Source organism: Simochromis diagramma, unplaced genomic scaffold, assembly GCF_900408965.1.
Source record: "Simochromis diagramma unplaced genomic scaffold, fSimDia1.1 OVJJ01000611.1, whole genome shotgun sequence".
NCBI lineage: Eukaryota > Metazoa > Chordata > Actinopteri > Cichliformes > Cichlidae > Simochromis > Simochromis diagramma.
The window spans coordinates 1,887,588-1,912,750 of record NW_024387175.1 but is presented as its reverse complement, the minus strand read 5'-3'; the positions used below and the strand labels follow the sequence as shown (position 1 = coordinate 1,912,750).

The window sequence follows — 25,163 nt, the reverse complement described above, 5'->3', positions numbered from 1 at the left end:
AAAACTCATACACTTCATTTTTAAAGTAGATGGTAAAAAAACAGGAACTTTCTGCTATTTATTTGTTTATCTAGTACTTATTTTACTTTAGTGTTGTATGATTTGCCATGGGAGAGATCTTTATCAGTAGCAAAAGGTGTAAAACCTATCAAACTAAAGTTAAAAGTCTCAAATTTATGTCCTCCTTTGCTTGCTCCGAAAATGTCCAGTGAGTCAGATCTGAATGTTTAGCGGGCCGATTTTGTATGTTTACTGTACATTGGCATAACATATTTTTACTTCACCAAATATTCACATTGGTGTTAAAGATCAGTTGGGCTTTAATAAAATAGTGACTTGGGTATCAATCACCAATGCTGAATTTCAAACCATTGGTAAACTAGTCTTCATGCACTGATTTCCCTTTAAACTTTTTTCTGCAGTGATGAGTCAAAATATTACAGGCCAGACATTATATGATAATGGCCTTTCCACAGTAAAAGGTTCATAACAGGCTACAAATAAAAGCAACATTTAAACACAGAAAGACATAGTTATTCCTTGCACATTGCCTCCCTGATCACTCACCTAAAACGCAAGTTGGCTACACCAACTCCAGTTGGGATAAAATGCAGTTCTTCCACAGTTAGACAGCATGCAAAGCACTTGATTGAAGCATAAAATGTAATGCCCCACGTTTTACATTTTTTAAAGCAATATAATTAGATATTTGCATCATTTTGCGGTTATGGGTGTTTGACTGGCCTCGGTCTGGCACAGACATATAAAGCAACAACTTGTACAGTGTAAAAACAGCTAACAGCAATGATCTCATATTCTCTCTGCCGTTTTTAGAGGTTTGTGTGTGTGTGTGTGTGTGTGTGTGTGTGTGTGTGTTTGCACGCGCTGACCATCATACAGTAGACTTTCTATCTCCACCTTCTCTCTCCCTCTTTTCTCCTCCTTCTCCATCTGTCGCCCCGTGACAAACACATGGTGTCTTATTTGGTCAACTCAGCAAGGCCCCCAGCTCTGTGGGCTAGTTGCAAATACACGTGCACACACACACACACACACACACACAAAGAAGCACACACGTGCTGGCTCTCCACCATCTCTCATGCATTGTTGTGCATGAGAGATGGCATAGAGGCATAGAGCCTGCCTCACAAAAATGAGGCAGGCTCTATGAAGAGGTTTATGCGTCACTGGGGCACATAATTTCTAAGCGTGGAGGTCAAAGGAAAAAAAAAAAAGACAAAACAGAATGATAACCCTTAGTAATGGTATTTTAGGGAGCAGACTGTGGTTCATTCAGTTGAAGCTGTCAGCAGGTTCATACTGTGCGCCCTGAAATTGTGCCAGAGTATTAATATAGCCCACTGAGACGTGAAGAAACGAGACAACAGAGCAAAGGAAGATAAGACTGGAAGAGAAGAAGGCATAAATACTGTTAATTGTGGGCAGAGAAGGTGAAATAGACCTACAAGGATAAAACTTGGCCCTGGCTTTTTATGAACATCATATTTTGGTCCCGGTCTATCACCTTCCACTGCTGGGCAGACATCTGTGTGGGATGTAAAACACCTTTGTGAACAACAGAAGTTCTTGTCTTTGAAGAGTTTCAAAGGCAAGGAGACTGCTTAAAAGGTGTGGGAGTCAAAGCTTTTCCTTGAGACCTTCACAAAGCGATAATCAAATCACTTCCTCTCTGAATAGAACTTGCAGCATTTTAACACTTTTTTGTTAAGTTAATTTTTAAATTCTTCTGGTGAAGCTTCCAAGCACCTATAATTCATTCTAAATATCTGAACTTAAATTGGGAATTAAAAAAAAAAAAAAAAAACGCAAAAATAAAAAAATCACCAGTTGACATTAGCAGTTATAGATTTAGTAACATAAACAGATTGTGCGTGCTGGAACTCTTGGTGAGTGTTAAGCCGATAATGGCATGTACAGTGATAACAGCATGTAAGAGTTGCACATGCCTGAGTCAGCTAGGGGCAGGGTAATCACAGTAGCGACTGTACAGTGTGGTTGTGTGACATGATGATGTGCTTGTGGAGCGATACAGTCATCATGCTGCCATGCGTGCTCCCGTCAGTCGGCTTGTGTTCTACTGTTTCATCCAAACAGCTTTTAATGCATGCATTAAGTGCACTTTGAACAGCACTTGAAATGCAGAGTGCATGTATGCACCTGGGCACCAAAGGTCTGCTGAAGAGCTATCCAGATGTTAGGACAAATAACTCTTCATTACTGAGAGAAACAAAGAATAAATCAAAGTGACGGGCGATACGTCACTGCTGGCGTATGAAAACTCCACGAACACAACAACCAACTGATCTGATCAGGGTTGGACAGAACATAAACGAAGACGGTCTGAAACCCCTGTGTTATTTGGGCCCTAATAAAAAAGGGAAAAAGTGTGTTCGTGATCGGCAGTGGCGGCACAGAGGACCACGCCCATCTTATACAGCCTATTTCATTAACCTGCATATATAATTTTCTGTTATATATACATATTACAAAGTTTGAAAACATGATATAAGTGCTCAGTTCACTTATAATAGTCTAGTTAAAATTCTCATTTCTTCTTGTAGTGTCGTAAACACCAGCACCGAGTTGGAGTTTATTGCCTCTTTCATACATTTTCTGTTTTGTGTCCCATTATAAAAGACACTTGTTTTCCTTTGTCTTTCCATTTGCCAGTTTAAGTCGTATTAACCACTCGAGCTTTCTGCATTGCTTAACGCCATGTATAGCACTGTATGCGGGTGCACGTTTGGTTGCGTTTGTCTGTGTCTGTGCGTGACACTGTTAATTTATGTGTTTGATAACAGCATTTTCCCTCCCTGTGTGAAGTAATAACTCATCTCTGCTCCGTTGTCTGCGAAGTAGAGACAGCAGGCTGTAGTAAACTTATCTTAAAGTAATAATCCAACACGTTCTGTGGTTTATTTCGCTGCTGTGTAGCTGATATGACACAACAGTGATTCATGAAGCTTTCACGTTTAGAAACAGCTGTCAAACTGGTCTGGGAAAATCCTTTATCAGCAGTTGATGATTCATTTTATGTTGCCTGCAGAGGAAATGGGTAGTTTGCATGAGAGGCTACAGCTGCCAGACAAATACGAAAGCCACCCAGATACACTTAGATTTTATTAACAGAAACCCAAGACAAAAGGAGCAAATTAACTGGACAGAGCAAGGCAAGCGTGCTGAGAGAAACACAACGTCTCTGTCAGCTTGCTGTCTCCTTTTTTTCCCCCTCTGTTCTGTGGCTTGAAGGCTCCCCAGATTTAAGTTTCTCGACATTTTGTGTGGCAATATTTTATCCATACAAGCCCATATGGAAAAGAAATAGAAAAAATGTATAAAACACTTGCATCAGATTTGGCCTACTTCATATAGTGAATCATATAAGGCTTATATGATTTACTCATGAAAGTGGTCACTTTCATATATTGTTTTAATAAGTATCCAAAACATATAAGTTTCATTTATATAATTTTTCAAGGGATCTTATATCTGTTTTCACTCTTGTATGCTTTTCATACAAGTTTCACACAAGACAGATACAAACTTTATAAGATTTATATATCTTTTCCATATGGGAGGACACCAAATATTGCTATTTTATTAGATACATTAAAATAATTGGGGAATATTGCAAACAAGAAGGCTCGTCTCATGCATCCTGAGATATTGTTAGCCAAGCAAGGGTGAGGGTGTTGCACATTCATGACCACTCGATTGCAAACCGACTGCACAGGTCATGAGCAGTTATGCATGGTGTTCTTTTCAGTAAACTTTAATCAAATAGAATAAAAAGTGTTTTCATTAAGGACTATTTTTAGTGCAGTACTAATGCATATTTAAGCTTTAGTAAATCTTTACAGCAGCAGCACAGTGTGTGTGTTTATCATAATAATGGAACATAGCTGTGGTGTGCTTCATTCATGTGTAACGGATTATGACAACAATGGAGCTGAAGAATGGGATAAAAATAGGCTTGACTGAATGGGCACTCTTGTTACTAAGATTTAGTCATTGTTAGATTTTGTCATTTAAAGAGATTTGTTGACAGTTTGAATGTCAGGATATCGCAATACTAAGAATTTCATTCCAGTGAGTTCACACTGAGAGTCCACACTAGAGCTTCGAATTTTAGCTGTTTAGTAAATACAAGAGGATGACAATGACCTGACGGCAAGCACCCCGGTGTCAGTGAGAAATGATATGTGAGCAGAACAGAATGAGGAATCAAATTCTATAAATCAGTTGACTGTTTTGTGAGCACGTTTATTGGAAACACCTTCACAAATCAAGTGGACCTATTGAGGTCAGCTAAAAATAATCTTCATTTATTGTTAGGGATGGGTATCGAAAACCGGTTCTTGTTGAGAACCGGTTCCCAGTGTTTCAATTCCTTGGAATTGTTTGCCATTTATGCAAACACTCCGTTGCGGAGCGTCATTTACCTGGCAGGAAACATGGCGGCTCAGACGCTCAAAAGTTTGATTATACTTTACGAGAACGGATGACAACAGGGCAACTTGCAATACTTGCAAAGTAGATATTTCATTTAAGGGAGGAAACACTACGAATATGCAAAAGCATTTGCTCACAAAACACACGATAACCTTAAATGAATGTCGTGTTTTTAATTCCGCTCCGGACTCGTGAATCTCAACCCAGCAGCAGCGGTAACGTTTGCACGTCCTCTCCCGTTAATGCGGTAGGTAAATAATCAACTAACAGTGCATATTATGTTAGCACGATCTGCCTTATTACAAAACCTGCCATTACTGTGCATTTAGGTGACCGTGATGAGAGAGACAGACAGAGAGTCTGGCTCAGATGCTGGCAGTTCTCGCTGCAGTCTACCGGTAGCGTCTCCTTTCAGGCCAGGATAGACGAATGTCACCGAGCAGTGACTAAGTTTGTGGTAAAAGGCTTGCACCCATTTGGCACAGCAGATGCCCCGATTTTCGGTAAGTGAATGTGTTTAATTGTAGGCAGGGACATTACTGGATATTCTTGTGTAATTGCTACTGAATAATTTATAATTTATATACTTTGTTATTGCTACAGAAGAATATTTATTTTATTATTTTACATTTACAATTTTTTTTCTGGGGACCCTGTGACACCCCATTGAAGAGCCGTAGGCTGTGGATCTCTTAAGATCTCACTGTTGGGTTTGTAAGGCCATGTTACTCCTAAATTTCTATCTTGTTCAAAGAGAAGATATAAAACAAAGTTCTAAGCTAATCGACCTTAGTGTTCTCTTTTTTTAAAAAGAATCAAGAAGGGAATCAATAAAGAATCGAATCGTTAAACAGAATCGAAAATGGAATCGGAATTGTGAAAATCTTATCAATACCCATCCCTATTTATTGTATACTGGGTGTTGTTGCAGTCCCTTTAAAACTATTTTAGCTTCTCTTCGCCAGACCAACAGTGGGGTCGGGCACTGTTGGTTGGTATAGAGCGAAAGCAGGTGGTGTTTGGAAGACAAGAAGGAAAAGAATATTGAGTCCCAATAAGCATTTCAATGTTAAATAACCACCAGCTGGTGGTCTTTTCTCCATGTCTAGCCGTAGTTGAAAACTGTTACATCTCAAATGCCCTCATTACACTTTCTCACAAGATAATGTATTGTTTTCTACTTTCTCATTATTCATTAAAGTCATATTTTTAAGTTTTTTGCTAAAAATAATGAAAAGATGAAAAAAAAACCTCACACACATCAGTGGTGCTTCAAACTTGTGACCTCATATGTCTGGGTCAAATACTTTATCCTACTGACGTACCTGCTTTTACATTGAGTGATGGCATTCCTGAGTTTGTTGAAGGGCTGACATTGTGGCCAGAACGGGAACTTGTAACAGTCCAATGCATTAAGTTGCACGTGAAACAGAAGTAGATGTTTTAAATCATAAACAACTTAAAAAAACAGGCTCTGTAATGCTGGTCTGTGGAGAAGACGTCACTGTGGATGTCTGTTCACAGCCGTGTACTAACAATATTAGTTTTTGTTATTTAAAAGAACAAATATAAATTAATTTAATTCCTCTCTTGTAATAATCTTGATACAATGTTAACAGTTGTCACCAGTGAAATGACATCAGCGATTCAGCCATGTTTCACGCAGCGGAGCTAAGTGGAATGATTTTGTCCTCCATCCTTTTTATTAACTTATTATTCAATAAGGTGCACGGGCAGCTGGAGTACAATGGGCGTTCAAATACACTGCAATTAGAAAAAGCTTCCAAGAGCACACAACAAAACACACATTACCTAGCATCTTTTTCTCTCTCACAACATTGAAGAATCCTCTGATTATTTTAATTGGGGGTTGTTGTGTTTTTTCTTTTTCATTTTGCTTGTGTTTTGTGTGCTTTTGCAGTTTTTCTGTTGCTGGTATTTTCTTAAGTTGTAGTGCATTAGACCTCTCTGGAGCAAACCCAGATGTCACTGAGTCAGAGATGGGCTACACCCTGAACCTGTTGCCAGTCTATTGCAGGGCTAACACAGAGAAACAACCAATCACACTCAAATTCATACCTAAAGCCAGTTTAAAGTCAGCAATTAAGCTAAAATGCATGCTGGATGGAACCCATTCAAGCAAAGGAAAAATATGAAAACTGCACACAGAGAGGGCCCCAGCTGCCCAGTGCTTTCAGATCTTCACTTCTTCTTGCTGTGAGGCAACAGTTTACCCTTATGCTGCCCTCAGTACAATTTCTCCAGGGGGGAATGAACAAACAAAATATTTTGCTGATGCTGTCCTGTCGTCTAATAAGAAAAAAGCCCGCTTTAAGATTTGTGTTCATCTATTTGTATTCAAATGTTATGTCATGTCCGTAACTTGTGTGCACAGTTCTGTTTCCATCGGCATATGTCACCATAATAATAGTGCACTCTAGTTCTTCGATATAAAAAAAAATCTTTGGTCCAAATACTGAATTGTGGAAAGCATTATCATGAGGGAGCGCACACACACAGAGAGGAGATAAAAGGAAGGTGTGATATGAAGTGAGACTAAATGGCAGTGACTAAAAGCCATGAATGAGAGGCTTAGATTCTGAGATGATGCAGGAAATCGGTTACAGATTACTGATTATCTAAAGTGAACATCACCAGTGATCATTTATCCTGCTGCGATGACCACATTTTAATTATTTACTGTAAAATGGAATGTGCTTTTTAAGAAGTGTGTGTGTGTGTGTGTGTGTGTGCGTGCGTATGTGTGCAGTGTTATCAGTTTAAAGGTTTAAATAGATTTCAATTCTTGAATTCTCCAAATATTTCTTTATTAGAGTTGGTAACTGTAATATTATAATCGATTAAAGTTTACTGTGCAGGATAGTTCAGTAAAAGAAATGGGAGTGAGGGAAGGGGGAGGGGAAAGAGGGATTTGTGTGGAAGGAAAAAAAGGAAGGAAAAAAAAGGGTTAATGGAAAATAACACCAACAAGAGGGAAAGTGAGAGAGAGAGTGATAGTGTGATAGATACTGAAGAGATGAGAGCTACAGGAAGAGAAGCGGTGCTGTTGCTAAGGCGAGAAGTCCCCTAAACAGTGACAAAAATGGGGGGAGCAGGCTTCAGACCACCAGCACCTCCTGCATGAAAACGGACTCAGTGAAAATTTGGGGGACACTAAAATAAAATTTAAAAATTAAAAAAAGAGGAAATTTTAGGACAGAAAAAATAGATCAAGCAGTTTATAAATGAAACCAGACAATACATGCAGAGCAGATGCATCCATTAGCTGTGCCCACTTACCCTAATAGGGGGCTGGAGCCAGTCCCAGCTGACACAGGTCAGAAAGCAGGGAACACATTTTGGACAGGTCATTAGTATGTGTATATATAGAGAGTCACCAATTAACCTGTCTTTGGGCTGTGGAAAGAAACCAGGGCACATGGAAGAAACCCAAGCAGGCACGGGCTCAGACTGATAAAAAGTCTTTGTTTAATTTCATTACAGCGAATCCGAGCATCAGTAAAACGACACCACCACATTAAAAGAAGAGTTCCTTTCAGCAAGGCCAACCCTTTATTTTGGCTCCGCCCTTTGCCTTTCCGCCAAGTTTCACAAAAGTTTGATTGGGAAACGGACAGAAGTCAAAACATGCTTCAGCTCTCGGCTTTTGTGGGAATTATGGTGATGCTTGGCAATACAAAGACACATTCAATAGCAATCAAAGCAGCTTAAAAAGCCTTAACTACTATATATAAATGCTCAACACCCTGCTTTGCTTTGTGAAAGGGTCTGACAGTCGTTGTAGAACCTGGATCTATCCGCTTCTCTCTGAAATACGCAGCATAATCAGAGCTGGCATCTTTTTTTAAAATCCCATCAAATAAATTCTCCATATTTTCTCTACATGAGGTTGTGGATGACCTTAAAGATAGTGAGTCACGGCGTTTCTCTGGATTTACTCTAAGGGCTCCTCATTTCACTTATATGACAACGTGACAGACATCCCAGAGTTAAGCTCTTATTTATGGCACGTTTGGCATTTCCATTTCAGCTCCGGCGTTTCTTCATAAACAGCAGACACCTCTGCCTGGCCCAGACAGGCAGGAGTCACTACATGGTGGAGCTGAATCTGCCAAGATACTATTTCATGCATGACATGCATGATATGGACAGCAAAAAGTGATATACCAATATGGTGTGGAACAGAGCGTGTTGGAACAGGGGATTTAACTGAGAAGGAAAGTAGAGGGAGAAAACAACATCTGTGTGTGTCTGTGTGTGTGTGTATGAGTGTGTGTGTTGGTGTGGTTGGATAAACTAGTTACTCAGCAGCTGTGAAGGTCATTTTCTGCAGTAACCTTCTAGTTGGGTCAAGCATTTTGTTTTAAGTGTGTGTACGTGCGTGTTTGGCCTTGTGGGTGCAGCCTATTAGACGAGCTGCCACGGTATAGTTTTGTTTATTACAAAAGGCATTTTAGAGTTGAGTGTGTTTGTATGTGTGTGTGTCCTGCAATAGAATGAGCAGCAAAGTGAGATGACGTTGCTGGACTGGCATCTGTTTGTCTGTGGGACACTTGAGGAGCTGTGAAGTGACAGGAAAGGCTGCCTGGCACCATTAAGAGACGCACGCAAGCATGTGTGCAAGTTTCTGGGTGTGTAGTAAGCAAACACCCAGAGCAAGGGTTTGTAACTTTACATGTAGATGTTTACATTGATTTTCTTGTGCTGTTTCAAAACCATCATGTTGTTTCATTGCAGAGCCCCAACAAGGCTTCTGTTTTACATCCAAAATTAAAATTTGTTGATTTTATGACAATTTTCTTGTTCCCCTAAAAGGGAATAAGAATTTCATTTATTGTGGGGAGAAGGAGCAAAACACATTAGGTTTGATACAGAAACAGTTAACTGAATGAACTGCCCATGAAAGATATGTAAACTGTATATACTGTCAGTGTATACAGATAATGTAAGTATAAAAGATAGGCTACTGTGACAAGAAGAGCATTTCTCCCATCTTGCTTGCAAAGAACTGAATGTGGAGGGGCGGGTCTGACTGTGAAACCGCATACTCATTGGCTAATGACTTGTGATTGACAACATGTTAGCCGGTTTTGTGCCACAGATAATCCTCTGTTTTTGAACATGGTATGACAACGATTTACAAAACAGACTTAATATTTTTTTTTATTCAGTGTGACTCACAGTCAGTGACTGAGTCCATGAAGTCATAAGGCAGAGGTTCCCAAAGTGTGGGGCCCGCCCCATAGGGGGGTGCAAAACCATTGCAGGGGCGGCGTGGTATGAAAAGAAAAAAAAGAACGCTGCTAGCATAATGGACAGGTTATTGACAGGGCTGCCACACAAACGCAAAGCAGGAGATGAAGCATTGCCAAATATGTTTCCAAACCAACTTCCTTCCAAGCCAAATACTAGAAAATATGGTGAAGCATCTTCCCTCTGACTTCACCTGCACAAGTGCCAAGGTAGGTCTCCCCTGCATAATTGGTTTTCCCTGCATCAAGAGCACGCGCTGGGCTCTCCAAATCACTGACAAACAGTATCCCACATTCTTGATTTTGAACATTTTGGAGACGTTAGCCCTTTATACAGTAAAGTTACAGTAATAATAATGGATTCGATTTCTATAGCGCTTTTCAAGGCACCCAAAGCACTTCCACTATTTTAAATATAATTCCACTATTCATTCACTCTCGCATTCACACACACTGGTGGAGGCAAGCTACAGTTGTAGCCACAGCTGCCCTGGGGCAGACTGACAGAAGCGAGGCTTGCCATATTGCGCCATCGGCCCCTCTGGCCAACACCAGTAGGCGGTAGGGTAAAGTGTCTTGCCCAAGGACACAACGACCAGGACAGAGAGGCCGGGGATCGAACCGGCGACCTTCCCATTACAGATGCGCTTCCCAACCCCCTGTTCCATGGTCGCCCACAGTGGGATGCAAATAACATCAGGCTGATCCTGCCACAATTTGTTCACTCGGTTCAAATCACGGACAAACAGTATCCCACAGTTGTTTATGTCTTTGAACCCATTTTGCACAGAGAAGCATTTTTTTTAAATGTATTGACAGCAATGTTGAATATTATTACATGAAAAAAACAACTACTCGTAAAATAATCACACCGTGACGCCTCTGCCTTTGTAAATGGAGGGACAGTAGCTGCGTGTGTGTATGTAAGCATGTAAAACCTGAAGATAGTCAGATTAACAGTATTTTGTCTCTATCTGCCATTCTGCAATTCATCTCATGTAAACAATAACGTGGCGCACAGCGTGACATAAAAAAGGCACAAACCTTTGATGAACTCTGTATTCTTTGTCCACACGTAAATGCAAAAAAGGAGTTTCCGGTGATTCAAAACTCCGTTTACATGTGGACAAAAGGTCCAAACGCATAGAAACAGCTGCGTTTTCAAAAATACCCATGTAGGTGTGCACGTAGCGTAAAAGAGTTAGTAGTGTATTTTATTACTACCTGTAATTTATTGCAATGTACTTGTATCTGCTTAATTGTTTACTAAATGATTGAGGTGTGAAATAAAGTGGGGGGCTGTTTAGGTGGTGGGGGGCGAAACAAAGGGGGGCCTAGCAAAAAAAGGTTAGGGAACCACTGTAATAAGGTATGTGTGAGAGAGATCAAGATCAAGACTTCTTTTGAACGGCAACTCTTTTTGCCGCCATAGCTATCGCCACCTGGTGGCATTCAGATAGAGTGCAAGTTTTAAGTCACGTTTACGTATATATATTTATATATACATTTTTTAAAAGGGTGTAATCATCTTTATCTCTGCTGTAAAAAGGAGCATTCTAGCATTGGAGCTAGTGGGGAGGCACTTGATTTTAATGCAAGTCTCAAATGGCCATTCAGGAAATTGTACAGTAGCTATTGGCTTTCAGCAACGGCTGGTTGCCTCTATAAACAAAACAAAACAAACAAACAAAAAAAGATACTCAACAAAATTATTTTCCAAACTGTGATGATCGTGGTTATTGCCTTGCAAGAAACACATACCATTCGGAATAGTAAAAGGAAACTCAAAAACAATTAACGTCATAATGAGTTGCTGCTGGAAACACAGAGTTAAAACACAAACTATCCACCCTCACGCTCAGAGAATGGCAGTTATACCTCAGCGTATGGCTCGGGAACAATGTCGCACCTGTGGATGAGGGCGTGTGTGCTCGACAAAAGGAAGAAAACGGGGCTGAAAGGGTGCGATAGCGGGTGTGTGTGTTTGTAAGTGAATAGATACAGGTGTCTCATTTCCTCTTCTTGATGACGCACAATAGGGAAAAGGCCGAGCGCCTACATGTATGTGCGCATGTACCGCATGTGTTTTTAACAGTGTGTCTCTCAGGGATGTTTGACAGTCCGGTTGAGTTGTGGGCTTGTTTGTGCGGCACCACATGGGAGCTGGGAAAATCCTCAGGTGTCTTTGTGCATTGGAGTCATGATCGCAGATTGTGTCAATCAAAAGCGCTGAACTACGGTTTTTGGCAGCAAATTTCTGAAATGACCTTAACTCAAATCAAATCAAATCTACCCGGTCTTTCCTCGGATGGGTTTGAAGGGGTGGGGGGGCTGCGGCCTCAGGGGTCCTTCGGGCAGGTCCTCTGGCAGCTGTCTGGTTGCTATGGCACTGATCTCCCTCTCACAAACACACACACACACAGGAAAAGCAATGTATGAAGAGAAAAGGGGCTGAGGGGAGGGCTTCAGTTTAACTGCCGTGTTTATTGCTGCTATTCCCTGGCTGATGTCAAACAATTACTGAAGCATCTTATCTGCTCAAACCTCTTTGCTTTTTTCTTCTTTGTTTCTTGCATTTCTCTAATTGCCTCTGTGTAAGAGGAGCCTGGGACAGTCTATTTCAGCTACACAACAACATTCATCTTTTTAATATTATCGCCACTCTGACCCAGACATGCTGCAGCAGATGTGCAGTATGAATTGTTTTTCTGCTGCATCAGGCTGCGGCTTGTGTGCCTACGTCCTTGTCTGTCTACAAAGTTTTATCTACGCTGCCGTGTGAACACGTGACTGTGCCATTAAGCCCACAGATGTCTCCTATCTGTATTTGTTTTGAGGAATGAAAACAGAAAACGTAATTACCCCATTATTTCCTTATATTTGTTGTTTCACTTCAACTTAAAATACTCCTGCTTCCACGTCTCTGCTTTTAGATTTGTGTCTAAACACAGTCATGAATGATGGAACTAAAGGGCAAGCGATTAACCGGCAAAGTTCAAGGAAGTAAAACAGGTAAAAACGTCCTTTTGAAAAGGAATTAATAAGCTACTGAAAGTGATGCAGCTACTCAAACATTCACTCACTCGCTGTCAGTCAGCTGGTTAGTTCATAGAGGGAGAAGAACAGGTGGCCAAAGATGGAAAGGGAACATTTTGGATCGATATATTCTGGGAAGATGACTGATTTGGTGGTGTTTACTGAAGTGAGACAACTGAGAGGGAACTGGCTCTGGCTAAAGCCAGGGAGAACAGCGGAGTAAGTGTTCACTGGAAGGATGGCAGGCGAGCGTGCAGTTTTTTAGTTCTCCAAGAGGTGTATTGGAGAAAATAGATAGCAGAAAAGCTTAACTGGAGGCAAAGAACAAGAAATGCAGTGTGAAAAATATGTGTTATGTATTTCCACATGAGTACAAGGGGAAAAAAGCATGTAGAATTTCTTAAAATTGCCCTTTTTTTCTTTCATGAGGTCTCAATGAATCTCCCTTCATTTTCTTGAGACTACATTTCAATTTGGATGCCCTTGGCAACAGCACAGCAGGCAATAGGATGATAAGGCTGTTTGAATTGAGATTTCACACTGAGACAAAGAGTTAGTGACTGAGTGTGTACTCAGGGGTGGGTGGGTGGCTGTGGGAGTACATGCCTGTGTCTAGAAAGGAAATCATAAAATCAAGCACAAAATAGGACAAGGTCAGGAAGATTGATATAAAATTATTAACAAGGTAGAAACAAGGACAGGGAGCGATAGAGAGAGGAATACAGTGGAGGAGGAGGAGCAAAAAGGAGGAGAGGAGGCGGTACCTTGTGTTCCCCAGCCTATCAGACTGTGGAAGGTGGGGCCTGGATGACAGGAAGGAGGGAGCAGAGGAGCAGCAGACAGAGAAGGAGAAGAAGAAGAGCACGTTAGAGAAAGAAGGGAGAGGTGGGAATGTAGAGGTAGGCAGACGGGGAGATGCGGTGCTACAGTGAGCGTGTCCGTGAGCCTGCAAGTCTTCATCCTATCACCAGCGACCACAGTGTGCTATGGAGCTGTGATGTACAGATTCACTGCAGGAGCAGGGAATGCAGATAGGAGTTCACCTTGAGCTGGAGTCCGGCAGTGCCACTCTGGACCTTTGGGATTACAAAAAAATATTTGCTGAAGAAGAACAGCTGAGGTTTCATCAGACTTGACAGGCTGCCAGATTCTTTAACTTTGGGATTACTGGTCCAGACTCCCAGCAGAAGGTCTCACTGCAGAGACAGAGGCCAGAATTCAAACAGGTTCTCATTTTGGAGACTCACCTTCTGTCCGCAAGCCGGACATCATACAGAAGAGGCTGTCGCATCCATTGATCAAACTGGATCCCCGCAAAGCCACCACCAAGCAGGTCCTGCACGCCAGGAAGCCTGAAGGCAGCCTGACCTTGGACCAGCTATCACCCGAACCCCTGCTGGCACCAGCAGAAACGTCCGGCATGTCTCAGACCGGAGGACGGCTCCACAACAAAAAAGCTGGCATCCGGGCCGCCGTGATCCTCATCGGACTCCTTCACAAGTCTCGCAGAGTCAAGGAGAAGGAGCGGGAGAGAGAGGAAAGCGAAGGGTGGGTGAAGTTTGTACATTAAGCAAGGGCGGCGTGCTGGGTAGGTAATTCTGTGGACAGGCGGGCAGTCCGCAGTGCAGTGTCAAGCTGGGTTTGTGTGGGAAAACTTTATTAAGTCTGTAATGTCTTTGTTATTCCAGAGCCACAGGGCACTTTGAGCTCTGTATGGTTGAGTGCAGTTTTATTATAGGTTCATTTTGTCAAGTGTGTCCTTGTGTGTGAGTGTGTTTTTAGCGTCTTGTTGACTGTGCTCATGCTTGTATCTGGGTCAGTTTGAATGACGGGAAGGAGAAAGAAAGGTTGTGAGGAGTTTAGGTGAACGGAGGTGTGCTCGGAGTGCTTTTCAAGAGGGGCTCCGAGAATAAAAGCTTCCCTGCAAAGGGAGAGGAACATGGACAAAAGGAGGTTGAGGTCTGGATATAGAAAGACTCTCTATATCCAGACCTTAAGAGTTACTGCTGTACACACACAAGCATTAGTGGGCACTTGTTGATGTCTGTTATATATCTGTCTCATTGCTTTAGCATGGGGGCAGCATAGGCACACATTTTTAGGCTGACAGGCTGAGGAGTTCTGTAGGTAAGCTGCACCACAATTTAATGCTTTCCTTTAAGAAAGGCTTTTGAAACCCTGCTTCCTTAAAAAAAACGCCCATCCAAAAGCATCCCCATGTGTGTGGAGGGGGTTTCCCCACATGCTGTGTTGAAGACTGATCATCTTACTGCTAACACTACCTCGGTTGAGTGCAGTCAATAAGACCCCTGAGAATGTTCCACCTGCTAACAAAAAGTGTTTGAGGTTGTCTGGGTCGAGACCGCCCCCATCCCGGCAGAGGGGAGCTAACATCAGCAGCCGTGCTCCCGCAGTTTAACTGGAATCTGAAGAGATGGCTGGAGATTGGAGTTTGCCTGTTCAATATTGTCTTGGTGCAAGGTGTGTGTGTGTTTGTGAGAGTCTGTCTGTGTGTGTGTGTAAAGATCAGATATGCAGCACAAGATGCACTTTGCTATTTTGTTGTAATGGTCTGGCTCAAAATAGGCTGTATTAAAATAGACTGTACTCTGCAAATGCTTCAAAAGTTTATGTGACCTCTCTCTCCCTCTCTCTCTCACTCACTGTAATTTAGTTTAACATTAAGTATAAAATTAACTCTGAGCAGCAAGACTGGATTAGCAAAAATGCAAATCTGGCCTCAGACTTCCTGGACACAGAAATTGTAATGTTATCTAGACTATTATCTAATAATGATATGATGAGTGGTGGGGTTCCTATACACAATGACTCCAACAGTTATGTTTTTGCCCCAAGAGATCTTTCATTGATCAGTCCAGCCATGCCTGGAGTAATGATTGCCTGCACTGTTACACAGATATACACAGGCAAGCACACAAATACACTTTTGTTTTCATTTGTTTTTGCACATTTCTCATGTGCTTCCAAAATGATTTATGATTTTGATTCTGTGTTGGTTTTTTTTTTTGCCCTTTAGCCAAATGAAAACAGTAAAACCATATCTGGACAGTGGAAATAGCCGCAAGCCACAACACAGTCCCACTGCTAGTACTTCCATTACTGTGACTGTGTCACATAATGATCTAGGCACAATTGCCAACAGTTTTTAAGGTGTCTTATTCCAAGTGTTGGTTATTACGTGCATGATTGCATCCATTCAGACTTCTCATACTACTATTTCTCTCAGCTGTACTTGAGCCATTGTAATTTCAGTGGCCTTAAAGCAAGGATGTTCTAACTATTAATACAAGGAAAAGTGAAAATATAAAAAAGGTGACTGATTACTGTTATTAGAGCTGAACATTTCTAACTACATAATAATAGGTGAGATTGCTTAGGCTGCTGGAAAAGTAACTTATTGGGGATTTTTTACATTTACACTGCTTCACTCTTCAGCAAAGAATTAAAAGTACATATTTATATTTGATCCAGTTTTCTAATTTTCATTAATACAACACATATGAAAAGAGCTTGTGCTCTATGCCTGTCTCCAAAGCATTTCTTTATTTCTGCTCTTATAGAGTCATTCTCTGTACTTGGTCCCCATTAAGCTGAACAGCATGAGTTCTGCTGCTTGTATCTGAATATTTATTTTACTGGCGATACATTAATGTCCTTTACAGGCTCATTTATCTCTAGCTGCACACCTGCTTTTTATTTGTGTGTACATGTTTGTGTACGCACTGTCCGTCCCATTGTATGTGAACCCTCATATGCATCATTCAAGCTATTGAAAACACTTATACAAACTGATGTGTAGTTCTGGTGAAATTTCCCCAGTGCTCCAGTCTGTTCTTGTGTTATCTGTGTGTGTGTGTTAGTATGAGCAACAGCATCATGCGTGATGCTAGAGTGCTTATTTAGGCCTAATCCATAATCACAGTATGCGGCTTCCTGTTCAAACTGTGTTGCCCCCTCTAAGATCAAAAGTTTTAAATAACACAATTGAAAATATATACACTGTGCCTGTCTATATGTCGATATATTTACTCAAAATGCTTTTTCTGATGATTAAAAATGCATGCAGCGGTTCACTGTGTATAACTTATTCACTGATAATCAATAATTACTACTGTCTATAACTACAAGTATGTCTTTCATGCAGATATTTTTCTCTTGGGGTTTTCTAAAGGTGCAAAGGAAAACGTTATTTTGCATCTGTTATTCAAATCTTTCAAGGATGTTAAAAATTCTCTTGCATATTTCAGTTTACAAGGTTAGCCTGACTCATCACAGTAACCTTAGCATCTTCCTGTCATTTGTGCTTCTTTATTAGCACTTTATCTGGCAAATCTGTTTTATTTTCATCTGTAAGTAAATTAAAGCAAGTCTCTTAAAAGTTGTTACCTGTAAAATCATTATTACTGTGGGAAAAATCTTCATGTATGGTCAAATGTATTGGGCCACACCTCTTAATCTTTCAATTCAAGCGTTTGTAGTCCCACTGCCACAGGTGTGTAAAATCACACTCTTAGCTATGTGGCCTGCTTTTACAAATAAGTATTTTCATGAAATGTCTTTCCTCCTACTCTACATATTCCACATTCAACTGGAAGTGGTGACAAATAAGTGACAAATAAATATGAACCTCAGTTGTTATCATACACAGCAAATCCAGCAAATTAACACTGTCAGGTTTGATTTCAACACTATTAAAGTATCTATATGGGTCCACACCAGAGCGTGTTAATTTAACTCTTTTTGGAGTGTTAACTCTGATTTAGTGTTAAATACTAAATCTGTCTAAAGCTGACAATGTAACACTTATTAACACTAAGTGTTAAGAGTTTATATATCAACTCTGATAGAGTATTTTATTTTAACTATATATGAGTTATTTTCTAATCATTCTAAAAATTGTAATTTTTACTTTTCTGAACTTTTAGAAATTCCTTGGGAAACAAACATTTATTAAAAAGAGGCAATGTTTTTCTGAAAAACATTTATTTTAGAACTGTGCACCACAATTTCAAAACATTTTCTAAAACATGTAACAATATGGAACAATGTACATGCTCTCGCTTTCATTAGAATATTGTTTATCAAAGGGTCTGACGTAGGTAAGCTGGTCAAAGCAAATAACAGCATGCTCTTTTCTTCAATACAATATGCACGTCCTCCATTCATCACTTTGTTTAACTTTAACATACTCCTGCACTCCCCCATATTCCACCTCTGCAAGCAGGTGGAAATTCAAAAATTAAATGAGTTATGCAGTAATTAATTGCACAAATAGTCTGGTAAACAATTGCAACACTGTAAAAAAAAGAATAATTTTGAGCCTAACTTGTGTAAAGTATTTTCCCAAAATACAATCCTAGATACGAATCCATTGCCCATATTTAAACCCAATATTCTACCCAGAACACGTTTGTTAAAATGGTGCTCTCTTAAACAACTGAAGAACACAGACAACAGTTAATGCCGAAATAAATTTAAAACCTGTCTTTTTAATTTTTACCTAAATCATATGCTCAAAACTCTGAAGGGATCTAAATGTTAGCCTAGAACCCAGTCAGCACATCTGCTACTGCCGTTTGCTAGATAGTTTTCAGGCTTCATGTAGCGCCATAATTTTATGCCAACAGTTCACAGACTAAAAATTGTTTTAGGTGTATTTGAGTTAGCAAAAAATTGGACTGAATATTCATATGCAAGCTTTTTTTTAAGGCTATAGTATTTGCCCGCAAACAATAAATTCCAGCGAGCTAAAACAGATGCTATCTCCGAGCAACGTGGCTAATGCCTTACACACTTTTGTCTCAACTCAAAGGAGCCACAGAAGTAAAAAGCTAATAATAATGACTAAAACAATCTCAGAAAAAAATGACTTACCAAGCGTGGCAAACAACTCTGGAGAGCAACATGCTCTGAAATGGCTTTGCTTCAGCTTTGGTTGGAACCTGTGATGCTGGGGGCGGAGCCTGTGAATTTACACTATAAGTGTCATAACCCCTTTAGGGGGTCAAGAGTTAACATTTCCATTGTAACACCTCCAGAGTTGATATCGAAACACTAATTTTTAACACTTGATTTTAACTAATATTATTTTCAGAGTTACATTAAAATAGTCTGACTCTACTTTGAGTAAAATTAACTCTACTTTTGCGTGAAGTCTGCTAACACCAAAACATTTAACACTTTTGAATTTGCTGTGTATTTTAGCCTTAAAATCCAGAGAAGTTAGAGGGTTGCCTTTGATTTTATGTACATTAGTAATATACAGTTTTTAATATGTGAGAATTAATGTTGTTTTTGGTAGATTTTGATGCCAAGCTCGTGGTTTCCTGTTTGTTTCCACCTCCCTTGGAAAGTTATGCCAAAAAGCTGCAGTTTCCTGTTTAGTCTTCTGCACAAAGTTATATTGTACTATTAATATTTTCATCTGATTCTAAACAAGAAAGCAAATACGCATACTTCTCAAAATGTCAGGCTACTCCTTTGTCTACGAAAAGGGTAATACATGCACATTGATTCCAACACAATTATTAAAAATGACAATTCAGCCCCAGTTGGATCATTCTCATGTCAAAATGTCAGGCTGGTAAGCTCCTTAAACAACAGGTATGGATAACCATCTAATCTGCACAGGGTCTTAAACAACTGAGAGAAATTCAACAATAAAAGCCTAGTCAATCATTACTCTAGTCTTATCATTCCTCATAAACCTTCATCTGCATCTCAGATTCCTTCTAGTTTAAACTGTTGATTCAGCCAGCATATCAGAGTGGCTGGAAACACTCTCCCTCAAAAATCCAGTCTCTTTACAGATCCTCACAAGGTTTTTCTCACCTTACATATATTATTTATAATAACAACTGTCACAGGAATGATGAGGACAGACACACAACAAAATGTGCTGATGAGTCGGTTATTAGTCAGCCCACAAGGACTGGGTGGAATAAGATTGCCGGCCTGTGGAGGAGGATTTTGTGTCGTGGCGCAACAAGTTCTACATTCTGTCCAATCTTGCAGAAAGTAAGGACACGAGTACTGATTCCACTCAGCTGTCTTCTGCGAAGCAGCTGAAACAGTCACTATACTTAGGCCTTGGTGTTGGAAGGAATTGTTTTAAGATCACCAAGGTTTCTCAAACAGCAACCCTCCATTCTTTTATCCTTCAACGGTTTGACGTGTACTTCTTTACAGGGACAGCCAAGACCAGACTGTTTTTTAGCATAATAAAAGTGACTAGGTAGGGTCAGTCAAGGACATTTAGAACAAGTAGGTCCATAAATTAACCATGAAAGCCTTTCCTTCAGATTCATTCTCGAGAGAAGCTGGGAGGGGGTAGAGGTGTCATTTTCAGGATGAGCACGAACATTTTAAACATTTTCATATACATTTACCTCCTGACCTCTAAGTCTAGGAGGTTTCACATGTGCCAGATTTTTGTTTTAAAATGGTTTTATTGCCGTTGCTTCTGTTGCCATCGCCACTGTTTTTAATAATTTGTTATGGTCTTGCAGTTTTCTGTGATTATCCCAGATGTACGACTTGTTTCGGTGTATTAAACCCTTGTATTTCCCTTTGGACTCAGAAGGTTTAATTTGATTTGAAGTATCTCAACACTTGTTGTCCCTTAAGAGAAAATCTCATCAAACACTGCTGAGTGGCCGGGATCCTTCTGTTTGAGGGTCCTTGATATGGACAGCAAAAACTAACTTAAGAGCTGTGTCTCTTTGAAGAGCATGATACACTTTAAAATGGCTATGTTGCTGTTTAACAAGCATCCTGTATTGTCTCATCAAGTCTAGCTGTGTCCTGCAGGGCCATGTGGTGGTTGAAGTATTTGTGATAGAGCAAAATAAATCATGCTATCAGTTGGTAACAGATTACAAACATCATGAAAAACCTTCCTGGTTTCCCAGTGAAAACCCAGTTTGCAAACCAGTAAGCCAGAAGAAGAAAATTAGAGATACCCCTACACAAAACACAAGACATCTCAAAAACCAGATGACGCAGAAGGATTTTTTACGCCTAAAGGTCACATTAAATGTTTCCAAAACTCCTGTATTTCCTGTTGCTCCACCTGGCAAGCTTCCTCTTTTTGTGCAACACTTATAAAGTATACAATAATAAAGTAGGATTACTCCCCTTAAAAAAACAAAAAATGTAGTTTTTGAAAAAACAAAAACATTTTCAGAGAAGGATACACAAGAGCAGGTAGCCCATTTAGACAGTTACCAATTTTGCTCACTGAAATTTCTACATGGCAGCTACTATTAGCCCTTACACTCCCTGACTACTTTTCTAGATAAACCCATACCTGATCAGCCAATCACGGGGCAGCAACTCAGTCTATTTAAGTATATAGACGTGTTCAGAGGAGAATGGCCTGCTCCATACTCATAGGGGGGAAACAGCAATTGAGATAACCACTCATTACAACTAAGGTATGCAGAAGAGCATCTTTTCTGAATCTCTGCATAATAACATGCTGAACCTCGAAGCAGACGAGCTACAGCAGCAGAAGACCACAGTGGATGGGACTCCTGTCAGCTAAGAACAGGAAATTGAGGTTACAGTTACTGTAGGAGCTCAACAAAGTTGGACGAAAGCAAATTTGAAAAATATTACCTGGTCTGATAATTGCAAATTTATGCTGCAAGATTTGGACAGTAAGGTCAGAATTTGGCAATCACAACATTCAGGTGCCTGCATGTTGTGATTGCCTACACTGTCGCCAGATCTTAATCCAGTGGAGCACCATTGGTTGTGTAGGAACCTGAGATTTATATAATGTATTTGCAGCCATAAAATCTGCAATAACTGCCTGATGCTGTCATATCAGTATGGATCCCACTCTGTGAGGAATGTTTCCAGCAGCTTGTTGAATCTGTGTCATGAAAACTTAGCACAGTTCTAAAGCCAAAATGTGGTCCAGTAGGGTCCTAACACGTGTAACAGATGGTGAGGGTAGCTAACTAGTCAAGCTAACTCTCAGTATTAACCGTCTTTTTTTCTGCAACTTGATGAATTTATTGTTCTATGAAAATAGACTTGAAACAAAAGTAAAAGCCCCTTAGAATTAATGGAAACATTTGCTCTTTTAGTGCACTGAAGAACAAGGAAATTAGGGCTAACAATCTGACCTTATATTTTCTGTCTTTTTCAACCTAACATTACTTCATTTTATTCTGTGCACATACACAAAAGACTCTTGTTACACAGGTTTAAAGTATATGTTCTGCAAATTTAGTTAGGCTTTAAAATATTCATTTGCTCCAGGTTTCTAGCTCCAGGTGTTTAGCTCAATTCCATTTTTCAATTTAATTCCATTTCATTTATATAGCCCCAAATAACCACAGTCACCTCAAGGTCCTTTGTATTGTAAACTAATGTAAGGTTCTCCTTCCAGTGAGACCTACTGGAACCATTAAAATTCATTCCTTGCAGTTCTGCTCATAGGGTTTTGTAAAAGTAAATGAAAACAAATGGCCATGCAGTTTGTTTAAATGTTCAGTTTTGCTCCTATAATGAGAAACCTTATTTTCCTAGCTAAAGTTGTTCGAATGATATCATGCATTTAAAATGTTCAGTGAGATTTCTTTGTTTTCTTTTTTTTTTTATTATGACTTTGCAGAAAAGAAAATCTGAGACTTCTTATAGGTGTTCAGCATAGCCAGTGGGAGATTTTAAACATTTGTGCTAACAGAAAGAAATCCTCATTAAGAGATTAAGTGCAGTTACTGTTTAAAACTACAGTCTCTCATGCTGCTTTTCTTGACAACCTTACAAAGTTTTTCCTTCTGCCGCAGCTCCTTCCCTCTGCTCGCTGTCAAACTCTCCTCCTCCCGCTGTTTAACATTTCTGCTTTTATTCACTGACTCACTCGTGTTTCCATTCGTCCTTCTCGCAGTGTTTTTCTTCGCTATCCGCAATTAATCCCCTTTTTAAACAGCGTTTCACTCTTCTTTGTGAATACCAGCTGAGTGGCTTTCTGTTTTTTGGGAGGGGTTGCATTCAACAAGCTGATTTTTGTTAAAAATAATGTTTAGGACCATGTTGGATTGTGCTCAACAAATGACACTACACAAAGACTAATTAGCTCTGTCTAAGGAGGTATACCTAAACTTTGCCATTATTATACATTAGTGGGAGATATTTTGGGGTGAATGAAAAAAGCAATATGCTTCATATTGCTTGAACAAATTGTGTGAACATATACTGTGTGTGTATGACAGACAACCTTGTCTTTGAGTGTAATGGATGAGACGCTATTGTCTCTAACAAGTACCCAGGGACCCACCCAAGACAGCCCTATTTACCCAGCTCTGCACAGGGGATTGAGAGAGCTATTTTAGTCTGCAGATTCATTTATTCTCGCTCTCCATACCTCGCTCTTTGGCCTTCTCTCTTTCAGCGATCTGTCTGGTATTCATTCATTCTGCGTCTCTGCCTCTCTGTCTTCATATCTTTCCATTTTTCTCCAGGACCTTTCTTCTCTGGTGTGGTTATCAACTACTCTGACGTGGTGGAGTTAGCGGAGAAGAGACATATTCAATGTCATCCGACAGATGCTTAACTCAGGTTTTTTTTTTACTCAAGTCAGTGACACTGGGTGAGATCGGGCAACGATAAAGAGGAAGTGCCCCCCCACATCACAAAATGAATAGGATAAGGCAGGATTTGAGGCATTTCGATTGATATGACATTGATAGCGATTGATACCAGGTACCTGTGTTTTTCACTGCAATGCAGTGCTGTGCAAGAGAACAAATAATCATAATAATAATTTAAAAAAAACTCTTGCTTCCTTAAATCAAAAGTTTTGATAACAAACCTCATGCAGATCATCTGAATAATAAAAAGAAAGAAGTCTCATTAATGCACTTCCTGTGCCTCAGATGAATGCACTGATACATGTATGTGACAGAAGTGTAATTAAAATGACAAAAATTAAAAAGAATAAAAGACAGACAGGTGAATCTTTCTAGGGATGCATCATTAGATAACACCAGGGGATGTACCAGTGCTGAAAAAATAAAAGCAATTACAAAGAGCACTGACAGGACACCTTCTCTGAACCCATGTGGAATGACATTTCATTCAGCGAGGGAGTTTGCATTACATATTCTTACTGAAATTGTGCTGATATTCAGGTGTTTGCTGGATCGAATGGCCGCAGGCTAATGAACTCACAAAATACGTCATCACCTCACAGACCGGTGACTATGAGCATTGCTGGGATAGCCAAACAAAGTGTAATTAACTGCACGCAGCACGGCCGAAGAAAAAGAAGCAAACGCGTTTCAGCCCGTGGCCTTTATCAGTGTCACTCTGCTGCTGGGAGGTAAATACACATAAATGTCTAACGGTTTCCTGGCAGCACTGGTGCAGTGAGCCAGAGAACAACACTGACATTTCAGAGGCTAAAGCTACAATATGTAACCTTTTTACTGGCGTGTAGTGTTTTCTTTTGGTGTTAAGATGGTTAATTCAGTGTCGAGCAACAAAGCGTGCTTGTGTGTCTGACACACTGGTTTATTGCACATCTTTTATCTTAGAAGTCAGAGTTCTCGTCACTGCCTCTGGCTTCAGCATATTAAATGGCACAGTTACAGTCAGTCAGAAGACGTTTTGGTTGTTTTTTTTTCCAGGGTAGCAGACTTATGGCGGCATATTAAACACCATTTTCCTTGACAGGACGATCATAATTTCCCAGGGTGAGAGTCAGCAGCCTTCGAGAGGGCAAGACCTTCACTGGCATGTGTTTAATCTGATGCTTGGGTTAAAAGCAGAAATAATTAGGAGAGAGAACCAAAGAGTCAAGTTAAAAAGGAGAAAGATGAGCAGAAGCCAAGGAGAGTCTTGGAGAATGAAGACCATAGCTTGATAAAAGCTTTGAAAGAGTATCTCTGAATGCATCGGTGGTATAAATGGAAGATGGCTGAAAGCTCTTACAGATTAATTTCACTTCAAGGTTGACATTTTTTCTCTATCATCCACTTCATATATACCCTGTTCTTTAATGTGTGAAAATTACATTAAAATATTTTCTTAAAAAAGTTGTATATTATAGTTACCAACCACTTTGTTAGATAAACCTGTTCAACTGCACATTAATGCAAATCAGCAAATCACTTGACAGAAACACATTGCATTGTAGACATATTCAGAGAGAAATGGCCTGCTTCAAACTGATACAAAGGCAACAGTAAATCAAATAGCTACTCTTTACAACCAAGTTATGAAGAAGAGCATCTTTTCTTAATCTAAGCATACTTTGTTGAACCTTGAATGAGCTACAGCAGTAGAAGACCATGGCAATGCCATTCCTGTCACCTAAGAGCAGAAAACTGAGGCTACAATTACACT

At 40.1% G+C, this 25,163-nt stretch overlaps 1 protein-coding gene across 4 annotated transcripts in view; it reads left to right on the top strand.

Moving 5' to 3' along the window:
- Positions 1-25,163, top strand: part of rap1gap2a (RAP1 GTPase activating protein 2a) — an 86,418-nt gene that overhangs the window by 33,541 nt on the left and 27,714 nt on the right. The window contains exon 1 of one of the 4 annotated variants that reach the window (XM_040049523.1): positions 13,549-14,330. The exons of the other annotated variants lie outside the window; for them this stretch is intronic. Coding sequence (XP_039905457.1) covers positions 14,203-14,330 — 128 coding nt within the window. The 5' untranslated portion in view covers positions 13,549-14,202. Of the gene's footprint in view, positions 1-13,548; positions 14,331-25,163 lie in introns of those variants that run through there. 4 annotated transcript variants of the gene reach the window in all.